Below are 16,756 nucleotides of genomic sequence, written 5' to 3' on the forward strand. Positions count from 1 at the left end.
ATAGACGAGGGGGTATCAGCATCCATGGGGGTTATATGCAGTGCAACAAGTTCTTCAAATCTATGTGACAGTAACACCTTCTACATACAGGGTTGCGCTTATATACGGCAATGTCCATAGTAGGCAATCCCTAACAATATTATACCTATTACTGACAAATGGGTGGGTTTAAGGGGAATATGATCTATGCTGAAACAGTATAAAACAAAGGAGAGAGGGTGGGCAGCTGGATTCTGTAAGTTGGCACTTGGCATCTGGGTACGGCTGGCTGGATTCTGTCTGTATGGGCAGTGAGTTGGTACTGTGCCTCTGGGTACGGCCGGCTGGATTCTGTCTGTATGGGCAGTGAGTTGGTACTGTGCCTCTGGGTACGGCCGGCTGGATTCTGTCTGTATGGGCAGCGAGTTGGTACTGTGCCTCTGGGTACGGCCGGCTGGATTCTGTCTGTATGGGCAGTGAGTTGGTACTGTGCCTCTGGGTACGGCCGGTTGGATTCTGTCTGTATGGGCAGTGAGTTGGTACTGTGCCTCTGGGTACGGCCGGCTGGATTCTGTCTGTATGGGCAGCGAGTTGGCACTGTGCCTCTGGGTACGGCCGGCTGGATTCTGTCTGTATGGGCAGTGAGTTGGTACTGTGCCTCTGGGTACGGCCGGCTGGATTCTGTCTGTATGGGCAGTGAGTTGGTACTGTGCCTCTGGGTACGGCCGGCTGGATTCTGTCAGAAAGCCAGAGAGCATGTTCAGTATCTCAGTCTGTGCTGGGTGCCAGCTGGGTGCCACTATTCTCACACTGTCACTTTCTCTGTCTGAGCGAGGACATGGATAGCCAACAAATGAGCTGACAGTTAGAATAGACTAGGGGGAGGGGCAGCAGGACTAGGGGGAGGGGCAGCAGGGCTGGGGGTGGGATAGCTGTGCTCCTTGCCTATAACCTATGGGGAATGTATGGGTAGGCTGGGCAGGAAGTGCTTTAGAGAACATCTTGCTGAATGCTGAATACATTGTGTCAGAGCGGAGACAGCACAGTGAGCTGGAATATTCCCCACAGGTACAGTAAGCTGGGCTCATGCCTCTGGGTATAAATGGCTGCCTTCTGTCTCTATGTACAGTAAGCTGCTACTGTCACACTTGCTTGGATTTTGTCTGTAAGGTGCATTCTGTCTGTCTATACAGTACCCTTGGAACATGTCATTAGGTACAGTTAGCTGTATTTAGGGGTACTTTCAGCATAAGTGGAGTGGTGGTAACGTTAAAGGGATTCTGTCATGATTTTTATGGAGGAGTCCCAAGCCGGACTTGGATTGCTTACTATTGAGTGCTATTCTGATACCTACTGGGAGCTGCTATCTTGCTCCCTTCCCATTGTTCTGCTGATCGGCTGCTGGGGGGGTATCACTCCAACTTGCAGCACAGCAGTAAAGTGTGCCTGAGTCTGAGCTTTCAGAAGGAGCCAGCGCTACACATTAGAACTGCTTTCAGCTAACCTATTGTTTCTCCTACTCCCATGTAACTGGAGGAGTCCCAAGCCGGACTTGGATTTCTTACTATTGAGTGCTATTCTGATACCTACTGGGAGCTGCTATCTTGCTCCCTTCCCATTGTTCTGCTGATCGGCTGCTGGGACGGGGGGGGGGGGGGGGGGGATATCACTCCAAAGCGTGACTGAAGTTGATCAGAGCACAGGTCACATGGCTGTGGCACGCTGAAAAAAGGAAGAACCTCATGTGAGCCCCATGTGAAATTTCAAAATGAAATATAAAAAAAATCTGTTTGCACGTTTAAAAAACGGATTTTTCTAAAGAAGCTCTATTTTTGGAAAAAAAAACACGTTTTCCCATGACAGTATTCCTTTCTGTTATTTTTTTTACTGGAAAGCAACTGCCTCACCCTTGGCATGATGACTCTCAGTTCCGGTATGGTCAGAGTCAGATACCTGCTGGGTGCACCTTGTTATGGACAGAAACCTGGGCATTCTCTGCTGGGAACAATTGCCCGGATTCTGTCCGTATATAAGGAAAATGTAGGAATTCAGTACGGAAGAACTAGGAGGGCAGAGAAAACAACACAGTCATGTGATGCAGGTTAGTTATAGGCCTCTAGGTTAGGTTCTAGCTTTTTAAGTGAGTGAGGCAGGGAGATTTGCTGAGAATTATTTTGAATCTGGATCTCAGTTTATCTTTAGAGAAACTTGTATTGATAAACAGGCTCAGAATGGGAAACAAAATATTCCCTGGTATTCAAGTAGACAGAGGCACAAACAGCCCCCCAGCCCAATAAATAGTGACTGTCTATGGTATCTTACAGCCCCTCTGGGCCACCATTTTGTGCTGGTCTGTGTGCTCCCTCAGGCATCACATGACAGGAAGTAGTGTGGGAGCCGGACTGGGATACAAAATAGGCCCTGGCATTACAAGTACCCAGAGGCACAAACAGCCCCCAGCAGCCCAATAAATAGTGAGTGTCTGTGGCACCTTACAGCCCCCCTGGCATTCCCAGTACCCAGAGGCACAAACAGCCCCCCCAGCCCAATAAATAGTGACTGTCTGTGGCACCTTACAGCCCCCCTGGCATTCCCAGTACCCAGAGGCACAAACAGCACCCCCAGCCCAATAAATAGTGACTGTCTGTGGCACCTTACAGCCCCCCTGGCATTCCCAGTACCCAGAGGCACAAACAGCCCCCCCAGCCCAATAAATAGTGACTGTCTGTGGCACCTTACAGCCCCCCTGGCATTCCCAGTACCCAGAGGCACAAACACCACCCCCCAGCCCAATAAATAGTGACTGTCTATGGTATCTTACAGCCCCCCTCCCCTGGCATTTCCAGTACGCAGAGGCCCAAACAGCCCCCAACAAGCCCAATAAATAGTGAGTGACTATGGCACCTTATAGCCCCCCTGGCATTCCCAGTACCCAGAGGCACAAACAGCCCCCCAGCAGCCCAATAAATAGTGAGTGTCTGTGGCATCTTACAGCCCCCCTGGCATTCCCAGTACCCAGAGGCACAAACAGCCCCCCCAGCCCAATAAATAGTGAGTGTCTGTGGCATCTTACAGCCCCTCTGGCATTTGCCAGAACCCACAGATTGCCAGTCCAACCTGGTGGCTAAGCCTTAGGCATTCTAGCAAAACTTTTGTACCCTGTGTTGATTTAATACATGTTTCATTGTTTATTAACAGGTGAAGCTGTTGGTGTAGGAAGGCTGGCATGGCCGACGTCTCCATACGGAAATACAGGAACAGCGACTATGATGTGGTTCACTCCATGTTTGTAGAAGGGATGATGGAACATCTGCCTGCGTCTTATTCCTACCTGCTGAAACTCCCTCAGCTCCACCTCACTGTTTCTCTGTTACTTCTTGTCATCTTCCTGGCAACCGGTTCCTACCTGCTGACCCTGGCCACGTTGGCTCTATTGCTGGCTGGAGGTTGGTATGAAATGAAATTTGAATTTTGCCAGTATGTGAGCCAGAGCCAGAAAGGTGATCTGCTGGACATACAGACGACCTACATGATGAGGAGCAACTCCTGTTTCTGGGTGGCAGAGTCGGAAGGGAAGGTTGTAGGCATGGTGGCCGCCCAACCATCAGAGGAGTCTGAGGATGAGATGGTGCTCCGGCGCCTTTCAGTTGGAAGGAACCACCGGATGAAGGGAATCGCCAAGGTGCTATGCGTGAAGGTCATAGACTTTGCTGGACAATGTGGCTATAAATCTGTTATGCTACACACATCTATGGTACAATATGCAGCCCATAAACTGTACCAACGCCTCGGCTTTGAAAGAACAGCCGTAGAAATTGTTCCATCACTTTTTGGACGATTTTCAAAATTCTCTATCTTTACTTATAGATACAGAATAAAGTCATAATGGAACCGCTCGTATTAATCTCACATGAATATGCAGCTGCCCAAACTGACACAGGCGTAACTATGGCGAGAGATCCAGTGGCAACAGGTGGCTCACAAGTGTCGAGGGCCCAGCAGGCTCAGGTCACCCTGTTTAAGCTTTTGGGGGAACAATTCTGCTGTGGGATCCAATAAAGTCTAGTTATTGGCTAGTTTTATATACAACAACATGTGTAAGAATGAATATCCTCCTACAGAAACATGGAGAAACTGTTAAATGTATTAGAATCAAACCTGTGAGAACATATTGCTGAATAGAGGTATCACATTGAGTAAAGGCCAGTGGCGTGCCCAAGGGGCCCAGCGGCAGTCGGAGGTGACAGTCAATGTAAAACATGTGTGCCCTGCAACATGCAAAAAAATGGGGGAGGAAAATCACCAGGTAATAATCTGCTCCCCATTTACTGCCACTGCCCTCTTCAGCACCCCACAGTATATACCTACACAGCATATTTATACTGAGAGTGAATGCAGCTCTCTCTATTTTACTGGAACAGGTAAATCACAACCATAAATGAACAAGTACAAAGTATGTCAAGTACAAGTAGTCCAGGCCTGCTGGTTGTGTACAAACGTGTAATACATGGTGTAACTTCCATGAGAGCCAGTATATTACATTTGTAATCCTTTAATAAAGTGATCCCCAACCAGTGACTCAGGGGCAACATGTTGCTCCCCAACCCCTTGGGTGTTGCTCTCAGTGCCCCCAAACCAGGGAGTTATTTTGAATTCCTGACTTGGGGGCAAGTTTTGGTTGAATAAAAACAAGATTTACTACCAAATAAAGCCCCCTGTAAGCTGATAGGGTGCATAGAGGTGCCTAATAGCCCTTAATCACAGCCCTTATTTGGCACCTCCATGAACTTTTATGGTGCTTGTGTTGCTCCCCAAGTCTTTTTATATATGACTGTGACTCACGAGTAAGAAAGGTTGGGGATCCCTGTTCCTCTGCTGTTCCCAGGGATTGCAGTGCCCAGTATTTAGTCCTGGTGCTCCTTTTGGGTAGAAGAGGGACACTAGCTGAGCAGGGGGGACTGACCCTAACGAGCACCGGAACCTGGGGCTCTCACCTATTCTGCTCAGAGAGGGGACCTGACTAACAAACTTTCTGGTTCTTATGAAACAATTCCCTGAGTCCCTAACTGGGCCCTAGATCTACACTAGTGAGGGCCTATTGGCACCTAAAGGGCCCTAAAGTGCAAGGAGAGTGTAGTCCTTCCCTGACCGACACTCACTGTTGTTTAGTTCCAAATATATGAAGCAAAGACGATTTCATGATAACCAGGACATACACATACAACAAAACCACTATGGTAAATTCTTAGCCCCATCTCTTTATAACAGTATTTCCCAGCATTTCCAGGGATGAGTTCATACTGTTTATTCTGCCAACAGAGCTCCCCCTCAGGCTCTATGGGACAACATGGCAGCAGATACAGAAGCAGAGTTGGGATGATAACTGGTTTGTGATACAAAACTCAAAGTACCCTTTGGATCTCCCAAATTCAGCCAACTAGCTTGTAGCTGATTAATACAAGGGAAGGGGGGCTGGTCTGGATCTGGCATAAAAACCAAGGTAGGGTGTCAGTGCGACAGCAGCCGCTCAGGGGAGAGGAACGCAGAGAGGACCCTGCACACCTCCACACTGGTAAATATAAATGACCTGGCCTGACCACACACTCAGTGTAACTGGCTACAGTCTCTGTCCTTCTCCTTTTGGACAAATGTTTGTTATAGATGATAAGGAAACTGTGTCAGACAGGGGGAGATGGGACCCAAAGCGCAGGGAACACAAAGTGTAGGGTCCACGTCTCTCCAACTGCATTTTGTAAGCAGGGGAACCGCTCCTATGTGCTCCTGTGTCTATTGCAGCTACACAGAACCGAAATCAGCCCGAAGAGCAAGAAAGTATACATTTTTGACCCCAATCTTTACTCCGTGTTGCTGCTCTCAGGCCAATGCTGTGGCCGTCACAGAAGTGTAAGTAGATCGGCTTCTCTCTGCTTGCAAAGAGGACCCAACTCTTAGGGGCTGATTTACTAACCCACGAATCCGACCCGAATTGGAAAAGTTCCGACTTGAAAACGAACATTTTGCGACTTTTTCGTATGTTTTGCGATTTTTTCGGATTCTTTACGAATTTTTCGGATCCAATACGATTTTTGCGTAAAAACGCGAGTTTTTCGTATCCATTACGAAAGTTGCGTAAAAAGTTGCGCATTTTTCGTAGCGTTAAAACTTACGCGAAAAGTTGCGCATTTTTCGCGTAAAAGTAAATCGCAAAGTACCGATCATTACGAAAAAAACGCAATCGGACTCCATTCGACCCGTTCGTGGGTAAGTAAATCAGCCCCTAAGTGTGCCCTTGTCCTAAGCCCCATACTGCTCCCCTGTACTGTACAGCTTGCCAATGTGCCCGGGCCAGTGGGGCCCTGATAGGCCAGTCTGACCCAGCTCTTCAGAGAAAGGGAGAGCTGTCTGGATCTCATAAAAACCTTTAGGCAGTGAAGTAGCAGCTGTTCAGAGGAACAGAGAAAGAGCTTTGTACTTTAGCCATAAGCTGACACCCGTAGTAACACCCTATTTCCACCCCAAGAGGCCACCCATAATATATATATTGAAGGTTACCCTTGTAACGTTATGTAGTTTATGTCTGTGTTTCCCTAACATTCGTGTAACCTTTCCTAGTGACCAATGGTAACCAAGCTGTCATCTCTGAGTATCTTTATTGTGGAAATTACAGTTACTGATTATGTAGTATATGACCAGTTACAGGCATCACCGATATCTACTGCCGATAACATGTACGGTTAGAGTGCAGAGCGTGTGTTTGCTTTTATATATATATATATATATACTGTGTATACTGTATATATATATATATATATTAATATTACAAGCTCCTTTGGGCAGGGTCCACTCTACCACTTGCATGGGTTGTTTTTTGTATATTCAGTGTATACACCCATTTATCTGCAGAAAATGTTTGCCTTTTATAAATATGTATAATAATAATAATAAGTATGATGCCTGGGGTGTGTCAGAGGGAGTGGCTTATCTATATTCTGAAGAAGAATGGAGATAAATATCACCGGTGATGTTGCCTGTAGCAACCAATTAAGTCTTTGCTTTGATATCTAACTTATAGGTGACTGTTCAAATCTTATTGCTGATTAGTTGCTATGGGCAACATCACCGGAGATATTTATCTCCAATCTTAGTTAACACGCCCCTCAGGGGGCTATTGCACCCACCCTGACAGATCCATAAACAGCAACAAACCTTATAAGAGACTTATCATACGAGAACAACTGACCAATGGCCTGTGAGTGAGCAAGAGAGGCGGGCATGGATGAGGAAATCTGGTTAACTCTTTCATGTCCCGATTCTACAGGGTCCGGTTATAGTTAATCCTTTGCTGCAACAGTGGTTAGTGGGTTAGGGCCCTGGCTGGTCAGGCCGACACCTGTACAATCTACAGAGGGGACCCGGCATTACAGTGAGGGGTTTCCATGAAGAATCTCTACCAATATTTTTACTCCTGCTTTGCATTCCATAGTGGTGAGATTGGTAACATTCATATTTGGGAAATATATATATTTTTGATAAACTGTACTTATATGAATATGATGTATCAGTGAGTTCCTTCTATTAAATGATCATTTATTAAATGTTAAAGAATTCCTGGCTCCCATTTCTTCACTGCATGTAGCCTGCCTGTCACAGTCCGTATAACAGGACGGCCACGTGGAATGGAGTCCATGTTTACAATGGCTTGCCATCTCAATTACTTTCATTTTCCTCCAACTTTACATGCTCTATATGTCTGGTTGCCAACCTTCTACCCTGACAGTCCCCACTGAGCATGCTCAGTAATTACAATCGATAGCTGCACATCCCATAACCAGGTACCAGGGATAATGGGCATTAATTTCTGGTTTGGTTCCTGCTCTGATTTTGGAGAGAAAGTGAGAAGTGAATAACCATCAGGGCTTCCCAGTCAGTTATTAACATGTTATTTCTCATTATTATAGGAGGAGGCCATTGCTTAGCCGGAGCATCATGGCCAATGTTTCCATAAGGAAATACAAAACCAGTGACTATGAGACTGCCCGCTTCTTGTTTGCCGAAGGAACTAAAGAGCATCTCCCAGCAGCCTGTATGTACACACTGACGACGCCTCGATTTTATTTTATTACCTTTGTGACATGTACCAGTGTATTCATGGGCACCGGTTCCTACGTTCTGGCCCTTACCAGCCTTGTCGCCCTGTTGGCTGCTGGTTTTTACGGCTTGTACTCTGAATTCCATGGAGTTGCAAGCCACGCTCTGCGTAATGACATGCTTGATATTGAGAAGTCCTACATGATGAGTGAAAATGCCTGTTTCTGGGTGGCAGAGATAGACAGGAAGGTTGTGGGCACAGTGGGAGCCCAACCATCTACAGATGCAGACGATGAGCTGTTGCTGCTACATATATCTGTTGCCCGGGACTATCGGCAGCAGCGAATTGGCACAAAACTGTGCCAGACGGTCATTGATTTTGCCCGGCAGCGGGGCTTCAACGCTGTGTGTCTGGAAACAGCCAATATACAACATGCGGCGATAAACTTGTATGAAAGTGTTGGCTTCAAGAAATCCCGTGTTGCAATCCGCCCATCACTTGTTCATCAATATACATCTTTTACAGTTATTGATTACAGATACAACATCAAATCATAGCAAATCCAGTGGTTTATAATGTATGGTACACAATCAGCTGCCGCCTCTCCTCAGCACCGGCCTACAGCTTACTCTTAAATAAACTGGTTTCATGAGCAGATTCAGAAAGAAGGATCCAAAAAAAAGAACCCTAAAAAAGACGAATCAGTTCAGATGGTTATTACAGGTATGGGACCAGTTATCCGGAAACCTGATTCCCTTTTCTCTGTAATAATAAAACAGTACCTGTACTTGATCCCAACTAAGATATAATTACCCCTTATTGGGGCAGAACAGCCCTATTGAGTTTATTTAATGGTTAAATGATTCCCTTTTCTCTGTAATAATAAAACAGTACCTGTACTTGATCCCAACTAAGATATAATTACCCCTTATTGGGGGGCAGAACAGCCCTATTGGGTTTATTTAATGGTTAAATGATTCCCTTTTCTCTGTAATAATTAAACAGTACCTGTACTTGATCCCAACTAAGATATAATTACCCCTTATTGGGGCAGAACAGCCCCTATTGGGTTTATTTCATGGTTAAATGATTCCCTTTTCTCTGTAATAATAAAAACAGTACCTGTACTTGATCCCAACTAAGATATAATTACCCCTTATTGGGGCAGAACAGCCCTGTTGGGTTTATTTAATGGTTAAATGATTCCCTTTCTCTGTAATAATAAAACAGTACCTGTACTTGATCCCAACTAAGATATAATTACCCCTTATTGGGGCAGAACAGTCCTATTGGGTTTATTTAATGGTTAAATGATTCCCTTTTCTCTGTAATAATAAAACAGTACCTGTACTTGATCCCAACTAAGATATAATTACCCCTTATTGGGGCAGAACAGTCCTATTGGGTTTATTTAATGGTTAAATGATTCCCTTTTCTCTGTAATAATAAAACAGTACCTGTACTTGATCCCAACTAAGATATAATTTACCCATATTGGTGGCAAAATAAAGCCTAGGTAGACTTAAGGTATGGAGATCCAAATTATGGAAAGATCACTGTAAGGTTCCTGACCGCAGACTGTAAATGTAGTGACCTGTGGGAGCCCTCCTGCCGGGACAAAGACGTATATACGGGAACAAGGACGACACAACCACAATGGAAGTTCTCACTTGTTCAGTTTATTCTTACGTGATCGGAGCTTTTATACCCTTTTGAGTACATACAGATACAAAGGAATCATTATAAAAAAAATAGAGTAGAACCTCATTATCTTCAAGGATGTTCTTCAAGGACGGCCAATGCAGGACATAAATTTTACATAGAACACGATGTTAGTACATAGATAAGATAAAGTTGTTTTTTGAAGGTTTATATCCTGTAAGATGCAAGCTGTGCCAGGATACTTTTTGGAAAAAACAACTATTATGGGATGTTCAAGTCTTGCTGGTTGCTGTTACAAAATGGAGATACATTTCTAAAATGGAGTATGATATGCTAAGCATCAAAGTGTATCAAAGTATCAAAGTGTATGAATATGAGAATATAGGGTATTATGTCAAACCTCACAATCACTTATCCAGACAACCCCAGGTCCTGAGCCTTCTGGATAACAGGTTCCATACATGTACTAAATAAATCTTAGAAAGTCTTCATGAAAGAGGTAGAACCAGAAGCCTCCTGAGATGTTTGACTTTGAATATAAAAGTCAAAAGAAAAATAAGCAAGAAACAATCTAGTATTGGCCGGTGTGGTGTCTCCTCTGCCCACGTGATGTTGGTTGGAATGTATACAAAGGGCAAAAAAGACACAAACTTAACCAACGTTCAAATAAAGCTGGAGATCATTTGTTTCTTTGTATTTTAGTCTGGATGTTTCTCAGGACGTCATGTCATTTTGTGCCTTGTTACTAAACTGTGTATTTGTTGCTATGAGTTCTGTTTTCATTTGGGCCATTAGTAATCCGACACACTGGTGTCACTCATAGCCTGTATGTACTGTATGTCTCCTCCCCCTTGTAAAATGGCTTTGCACCTAAGGTTCATCCTTTTACTCAATCAGCACCCAACAATCTTGGGGGCAACATGTTGCTCCCCAACCCCTTGGATGTTGCTCTCAGTGCCCCCAAACCAGGGAGTTATTTTTGAATTCCTGACTTGGGGGCAAGTTTTGGTTGAATAAAAACAAGACTTACTGCCAAATATACCCCCCTGTAAGCTGATAGTGTGCATAGAGGCCCCTAATAGCCAATCACAGCCCTTATTTGGCACCTCCATGATTTTTTATGGTGCTTGTGTTGCTCTCCAAGCAGGGTTGGACTGGGGGGTGCAGGGGCCACCAGGGCTCTTGCCCCAGGGGCCCTGTAGGTGCCCCCACCAGACGCATCCCCTAACCCCCCCAGGGGCCCCCCTAACCCCTCCCAGGGTCCCCCACGTGACATCCTCCCCTAGCGCACATAAATTTAACAGGAGTACCGGCAAGGGTCAGGTCTGGGCCCCTGGGGCCCACCAGGATTTTTCACAGTGTCCCATCGGCCCAGTCCGACCCTGTCCCCAAGTCTTTTTACATTTGACTGTGGCTCACGAGTAAGAAAGGTTGGAGACCCCTGAAGTAGACGCTGATGTTCTGAGACAGTTTGCAATTGGTCATAATTTTTTTCAGTTATTTATCTTTTTGTTCAGCAGAGCAAACCTCCAGTTTTGTATTTCGGCAGCTATCTGGTAGCTAGGGTCTTTTTTACCCTAGCAACCAAGCAGTGCTTTTAACAGGAGACTGGAATGTAAACAGGAGGGGGACTGAATAGGAAGATAAATAATAAAAAGTAAACAAACAGAAGATAATGGCAGTCAAACGCCCTAATCTACAGGTCACTACTTCAATTGTAAAATATGATAAAGCACAAGAAGCTCAAGCAAATATTTCTGAGTTGGGGTCTACCTGTCCCACCGTGTGTCCTACAGGCAGCACATATCCCATATGGGAATTAGTTACAAGTGTCATGGAATGTTGGGAAATCCGGGGCGTTTCTCTATTCAGGGGAGAGCAGAGTCCACAGGTCCAACGAGGATCATACAGAGCCGGAGCCACGTGCCAAACAAGGAGGGAATTTATTTGCCCACCAAGGCAGCAGGTCTGTTACACCCACTCCAAGGTAGGTGCCAGTTACCCTACAGCCGCTGATTTCTCCTCAATAGAAACTGCTGATTTCTGATACCTAAAGGCTGAGTAGTAATCACTTCCACTACACAGAAATCACTGGTGTTTTCTGTCTCCATATGAAATGGTCTATTTATATATAAAAGGGGTTTTCCCCTTTGAGTTAACTTTTAGTACGATGTAGAGAGTGATATTCTGAGACAATTTGCACTTGGTCTTCATTTTTTATTATCTGTAGTTTTTTTTTAATGAATTCAGTTCTTGTTTGGCAGCTTGAAGTTCCAGCAGCTGTTTGGTTACTAGGATCCAAGCTACCTTAGCAACCAGCATGTGGTTTGAAAGAATAGGAGAGGGGCTGAATAGCAAAATAAGTACTAAAAAGTAACAATAACAATTAAACTGTAGCTTCACAGAGCAATAGGCTCAGGGGGTCAGGGACCCCTGTTTAAAAGCTGCAAAGAGTTAGAAGGAAAAGGCAAATAATTCAAAAACTATAAACAATAGATAATGAAAACCAATTGAAAAGTTACTTAGAATTGGCCTTTCTATGTTATACTAAAAGTTAACATAAAGGTGAACTACCCCTATAAGTTAACTCTCTCCCTCCTCAGCAGCTCATTTAGACTTTAAATCTCAGAGCTGTGGAGCTGAGATGGGAGAGAAGAGTGACCAGAGATGCTTCCTACATCAGTAACTTAACCCTCTGGCAGCCAGCTGGCTGGTCTCCTACAAATGTAGGCGAAGGTAGGATCAGAGGGATCCCTTAGGAGGAAAATGTAGAAAAGGAGAATTGCACTGTGAAGCAGTTGTTCCCTATACGCATGCTGTTGAACTGTATCTCTCAGCACCCACAGACACAGTTTCCCACAGATTGGGTTCCCAGCCTTTCTATATTGCCAAGGGCCTGTGTGAATATACCCAGGAGCATGTATCTGTTTCTGGCGGCTAATGAGCCATGCAGTGTGGGTATTTTATGGCTGTTAATCTTTAATAAGATAATCTTGTCACTATTGCAGGAAAGGGCTGAAGTCTGTAGTGATATGTCACTGTCTGTTTGACCTACTGGGGATCATTCCATGACTAATTAATGCAGTTTCCACCTCTTATATTCCCAGACATAGAGATGTATGTATGTATGTATGTATGTATGTATGTATGTATGTATATCTTTATTTATAAAGTGCTACTTATGTACCCAGCGCTGTACAGTAGAATACATTAATACAAACAGGCCCGGATTTGTGGAGAGGCCACAAAAGCCCAGGCCTAGGGCGGCAGAAGTTTAGGGGCGGCATGCCGCCCCACCGCAAGAAAATTTTTAAATTTGGCTCCCATACGGAGCAGTCGGGACCTCTCCCCACTGTTCCATATGGGAGTTTAAAGTAGCGCATGCGCACTCACGGGGGGGTTATCGCGCATTTGCGCATGCGCACTGGGGGGCGCGTTTGCGCATGCGCACTGGGGGGGCGCGCGTTTGCGCATGCGCACTGGGGGGGGGCGCGCGTTTGCGCATGCGCACTGGGGGGCGCGTTTGCGCATGCGCACTGGGGGAGGCGCGCGTTTGCACATGTGCACGGGTGGAGGGGAGGCGACGTACAGGGGCGGCCTCGGGGCGCCCAGAACAGAAATCCGGCCCTGAATACAAACAGGGGGTTATTAAGATAATAATAGATAAATACAAAGTATAACAATAAATACAAATAAATACAAGATACAGTTGCAATAAGTTAAGAGTCAAAGACACAAGAGGATGGAAGTCCCTGCCCCGTAGAGCTTACAATCTATATAGAGATGTAATTCTCTATATATATTGCTTCTTGGTAACTTTCCTTCCCGTGGCATGGCAAACCATGACCTGAAGCTGACTTGGGTTTTCCAAGTCTAAGGTCCAACAAAGGGTTGGATTGGGGTGCCGGAGACCACTAGGACTGCTCCCTGGGGCCCCCCACCCCAGTCGTGACATCAAACCCCTCCTCCCCACTATCTACCAGGCTTCCTCCTTGCGGCCATGATGGTGTGAGATGTGCCGAAGCCTGGAGTTAATGGAGAGAGTGGGTTAGCAGAGCCACAAGAGCCAAAGCACACTTGTTATATTCCTGGTGGCCCACTGGGCCAGTCAGACCCTGGACTAGCATTCTCTAAACATCCTGCCCATATAGAGTAATGCAATAGGAGAACCATCAGACTCCTCAGTTGGGCCAAACCCAATCCACCTGTCTGTACATGGGAAATAATAGCCATGGGGCAAGAAGTACAGGGAACCCAAGCTCTGACCTAGGGTAAGTACTGAAGGTGAGATTGGTTTCACTCAAACAAGTATAGGTTCCTTATAGTCTTATGCTAAGGGACCTGTCACATGTCTAAAGGATTTACCCCTAAACTAAATGATACTGAGCCATATGCTCCATGTTGTATAATTCTGACCTCTGTTTATTATTCTCTGATTACTATACAGGTACAGATTCCAGCTGGAGAGAGCATGACATGGCGGAATTTTCTATAAGAAGATACAAGAGCAGTGACTATGATACTGTTCGCCTCATATTTGCACAGGGGATGATGGAGCAACTCCCAGCCACCTCTTTCTATCTGCTGAAACTTCCCCAGATCCAGGTCCTTCTATTCATTCCATTCATCACTTTATATCTGCTTTCCAAGTCCTACACATTCTCCTTTGGAAGCCTGGCCCTCCTGATGGCCACTGGTTGGTATGGCATGAAGTCAATCTTCTCCCAGTATGTGAATAAGTGCCACAGAGCAGACCTGTTGGACATTGAGAAATCCTATATGATGGCCAACAATTCCTGCTTCTGGGTGGCAGAGTCTGAGGGGAGAGTAATTGGAATGGTGGGAATCCAACCAACCCAGGATTCCAAGGATGCCATGGTCCTCCGGAGACTCTCTGTTGCTTCTGAGCAGCGGGTGCGGGGCATTGGCAAGGCCCTTTGCATGAAAGCCATTGACTTTGCCAGGCAGCGTGGGTACCGGCGTGTGAATCTGGACACATCTATGATCCAGCGCGCCGCTCACAGGCTGTATGAAGGAATGGGCTTTGAGAAAACCAATGTCAAAATCGCTCCCGGCATTACTACTAGATTCACAAACTTCTCTGTTTTCTATTACACGTACTGGATAGAATAATCATGGCCTGTCACCTCAATGGCACCATTATTGTATATGGTTTAGCCCACCATTATTGTATATGGTTTAGCCCACCATTATTGTACTGTATATGTATATGTGACTGTTTGGGTCACTGCTAGGGGTACAATTCTAGCAAACAGTTTAAATTGTAAGCTGTAGTGATCAGGGCCCTTCAATCCTATTGTTATTCTATAACCCTGGTCTGTTGAATGATTTAAGACTTCTGTTTGAATGTAAAGTGCTGTGTAACTTGCTGGTGCTTTATGGATAAATGATGATGATGATGATAAACTAGTAACAAGCTTGGTTCTGCTGAAAGCAACACACGCCGTGCCGCACATTAGTCTCAAGTGACTGCTAACCAGCCAAGTAGCTTCTTTACTCTTACTGTCCATCTGCTGGCGAGGTCCATAGGGATGCTTTTAGGTTCTGGCAACAATTGCATTTGCTATTGGCCCCCACTAGGCCAAAAACATGCAAAAAAGTCCAAACAGTATACTTTATTTTATTCATATAAATATCTTATCTGTAGCCTCCAGCTTGTAATGCAACAGAGGTCAATTCATTTTTTAGTAATGAAGTGTAATAAATTCTCCTCTAGAGGGCAGCAACACCTTGATTGTGCCACAGTTAATGGGAGATTTGTAGTATGGGGTTTTTATGTGGTTTTATTAAAAACTTCACAAAAGAGAATTAACAGAACTCAGACCGACATGCCGGCCAATAATTTCAAGTTACAACTAAAAATTCACCCCCCAGTCCACTGGCCAAATGTCCTGATGAAGATCCTGACATATGGACAAAAGCAGTCTCAGTCCAGGGAAGAGTCGGAGGCCTATGGCCTGGGATTCATTGAACAGGGAAAGGAATAAGCCCACTGGCAGGAGTCAGCCTAGAAGGGAGTGCAGAGCACTGGTGAGCAACCTGATTTCCCCAATTTGGAAAACTGAGCAGGACTCTTTGAGATTGACGTGCCAATTGGGCAATTGTCGATTGCCACATCGTAGCCCGCCTCCAGGATTTCATAGTCCCACCAGCATGACGTCACTGTCCCTCCCAGTGATGTCATGCCCTGCCCCCCTGCCCGGAGTTACCCTTGGTCCCGAGCATTCTGGATAACGGGTCCTATACCTGTACTAGGGCAGAATACAGTAATGCACTATATAGAAAGTCAACATGGCCGCTGCCTTGTGTTGGCAAACAGTGGGGCACAATGTGGCTAGCAAACTGGCACATCATGAGTTAATACAATGCTCCACCGACCCTCCAGGCAAAGACATGGTGAGTCCCTTCCCAAACTACGTCACTGAGCATCAGAGACCTGCCTCCCAGCACTAACAGTATCATAACTGGCCTATCAGTCCTGGGGAGGGTCTTGGGGGTCTGCAGTACATTCCCAATTCCATTTTCTTTCCTGGCAGTTGTAGGCAGGGCTGCCATAATGGAGAACAAGGGGTACACCAGTCAGGGGCCCTTGGCAACCAGCATAAATACCATACACCAGACTTAGCAACTATAAGGGTTTCAGGGTGATCCCGGCCATGGCCTGTTGCATGTTTACTATACCAGTCCCTTTCAGCCACATAATAGCAGGTGGGTAGATGGGAGAGAAGTGTGAATGGAGACTGGAGCAGAAAGAACATGGGCGGCTGAAGGTGCAAACTGTGTCTCCTGAAGATATATTTGTAGGGTTCTGTCAGGTTATTCCACTGCCTGAGGAAGAGGGGGGCACCAAGAAGTGACAGTGGGGCAAAGTCTGTGGGGACTGGGTGCATCATGGACAATGTTTAATGGAGCCTCATTCCTCTTGTTAGAAGAGGTGGCCCAGGGAAATAGTGGGCAAATAATTATTACAGGAAGCCATTCCCTCAGCATATAGAATTGGCAATG

At 45.6% G+C, this 16,756-nt stretch overlaps 3 protein-coding genes across 5 annotated transcripts; all 3 read left to right on the forward strand.

Moving 5' to 3' along the window:
- The first annotated feature begins 941 nt into the window (after window positions 1–941).
- On the forward strand, window positions 942–4,103 carry nat8.5 (N-acetyltransferase 8 (GCN5-related, putative) gene 5). The gene is made up of 2 exons (XM_004911311.4): window positions 942–1,047; window positions 3,178–4,103. Exon 2 carries the CDS (start codon window positions 3,206–3,208, stop codon window positions 3,863–3,865), a length of 660 nt encoding a protein of 219 aa, XP_004911368.1. The 5' UTR covers window positions 942–1,047; window positions 3,178–3,205; the 3' UTR covers window positions 3,866–4,103.
- A 720-nt stretch (window positions 4,104–4,823) lies between these two features.
- On the forward strand, window positions 4,824–8,858 carry nat8.6. 2 transcript variants are annotated; one of them, XM_004911313.4, is made up of 2 exons: window positions 4,824–5,551; window positions 7,938–8,858. In XM_004911313.4, exon 2 carries the CDS (start codon window positions 7,966–7,968, stop codon window positions 8,623–8,625), a length of 660 nt encoding a protein of 219 aa, XP_004911370.1. In that variant the 5' UTR covers window positions 4,824–5,551; window positions 7,938–7,965; the 3' UTR covers window positions 8,626–8,858. The 2 variants fall into 2 exon arrangements, with proteins under 2 accessions (XP_004911370.1, XP_004911369.1); XM_004911312.4 differs by lacking the exon at window positions 4,824–5,551 and adding an exon at window positions 5,562–5,883.
- A 2,534-nt stretch (window positions 8,859–11,392) lies between these two features.
- On the forward strand, window positions 11,393–15,160 carry nat8.7 (uncharacterized loc100145252). Of its 2 annotated transcripts, XM_012955828.3 has the most exons (2): window positions 11,393–11,717; window positions 14,178–15,160. In XM_012955828.3, the coding sequence occupies exons 1-2, from the start codon at window positions 11,543–11,545 to the stop codon at window positions 14,861–14,863; spliced, it is 861 nt and encodes a 286-aa protein (XP_012811282.2). In that variant the 5' UTR covers window positions 11,393–11,542; the 3' UTR covers window positions 14,864–15,160.
- The last annotated feature ends 1,596 nt before the right edge of the window (window positions 15,161–16,756 follow it).

The sequence above is a fragment of the Xenopus tropicalis genome, chromosome 1 (genome assembly GCF_000004195.4).
Source record: "Xenopus tropicalis strain Nigerian chromosome 1, UCB_Xtro_10.0, whole genome shotgun sequence".
NCBI lineage: Eukaryota > Metazoa > Chordata > Amphibia > Anura > Pipidae > Xenopus > Xenopus tropicalis.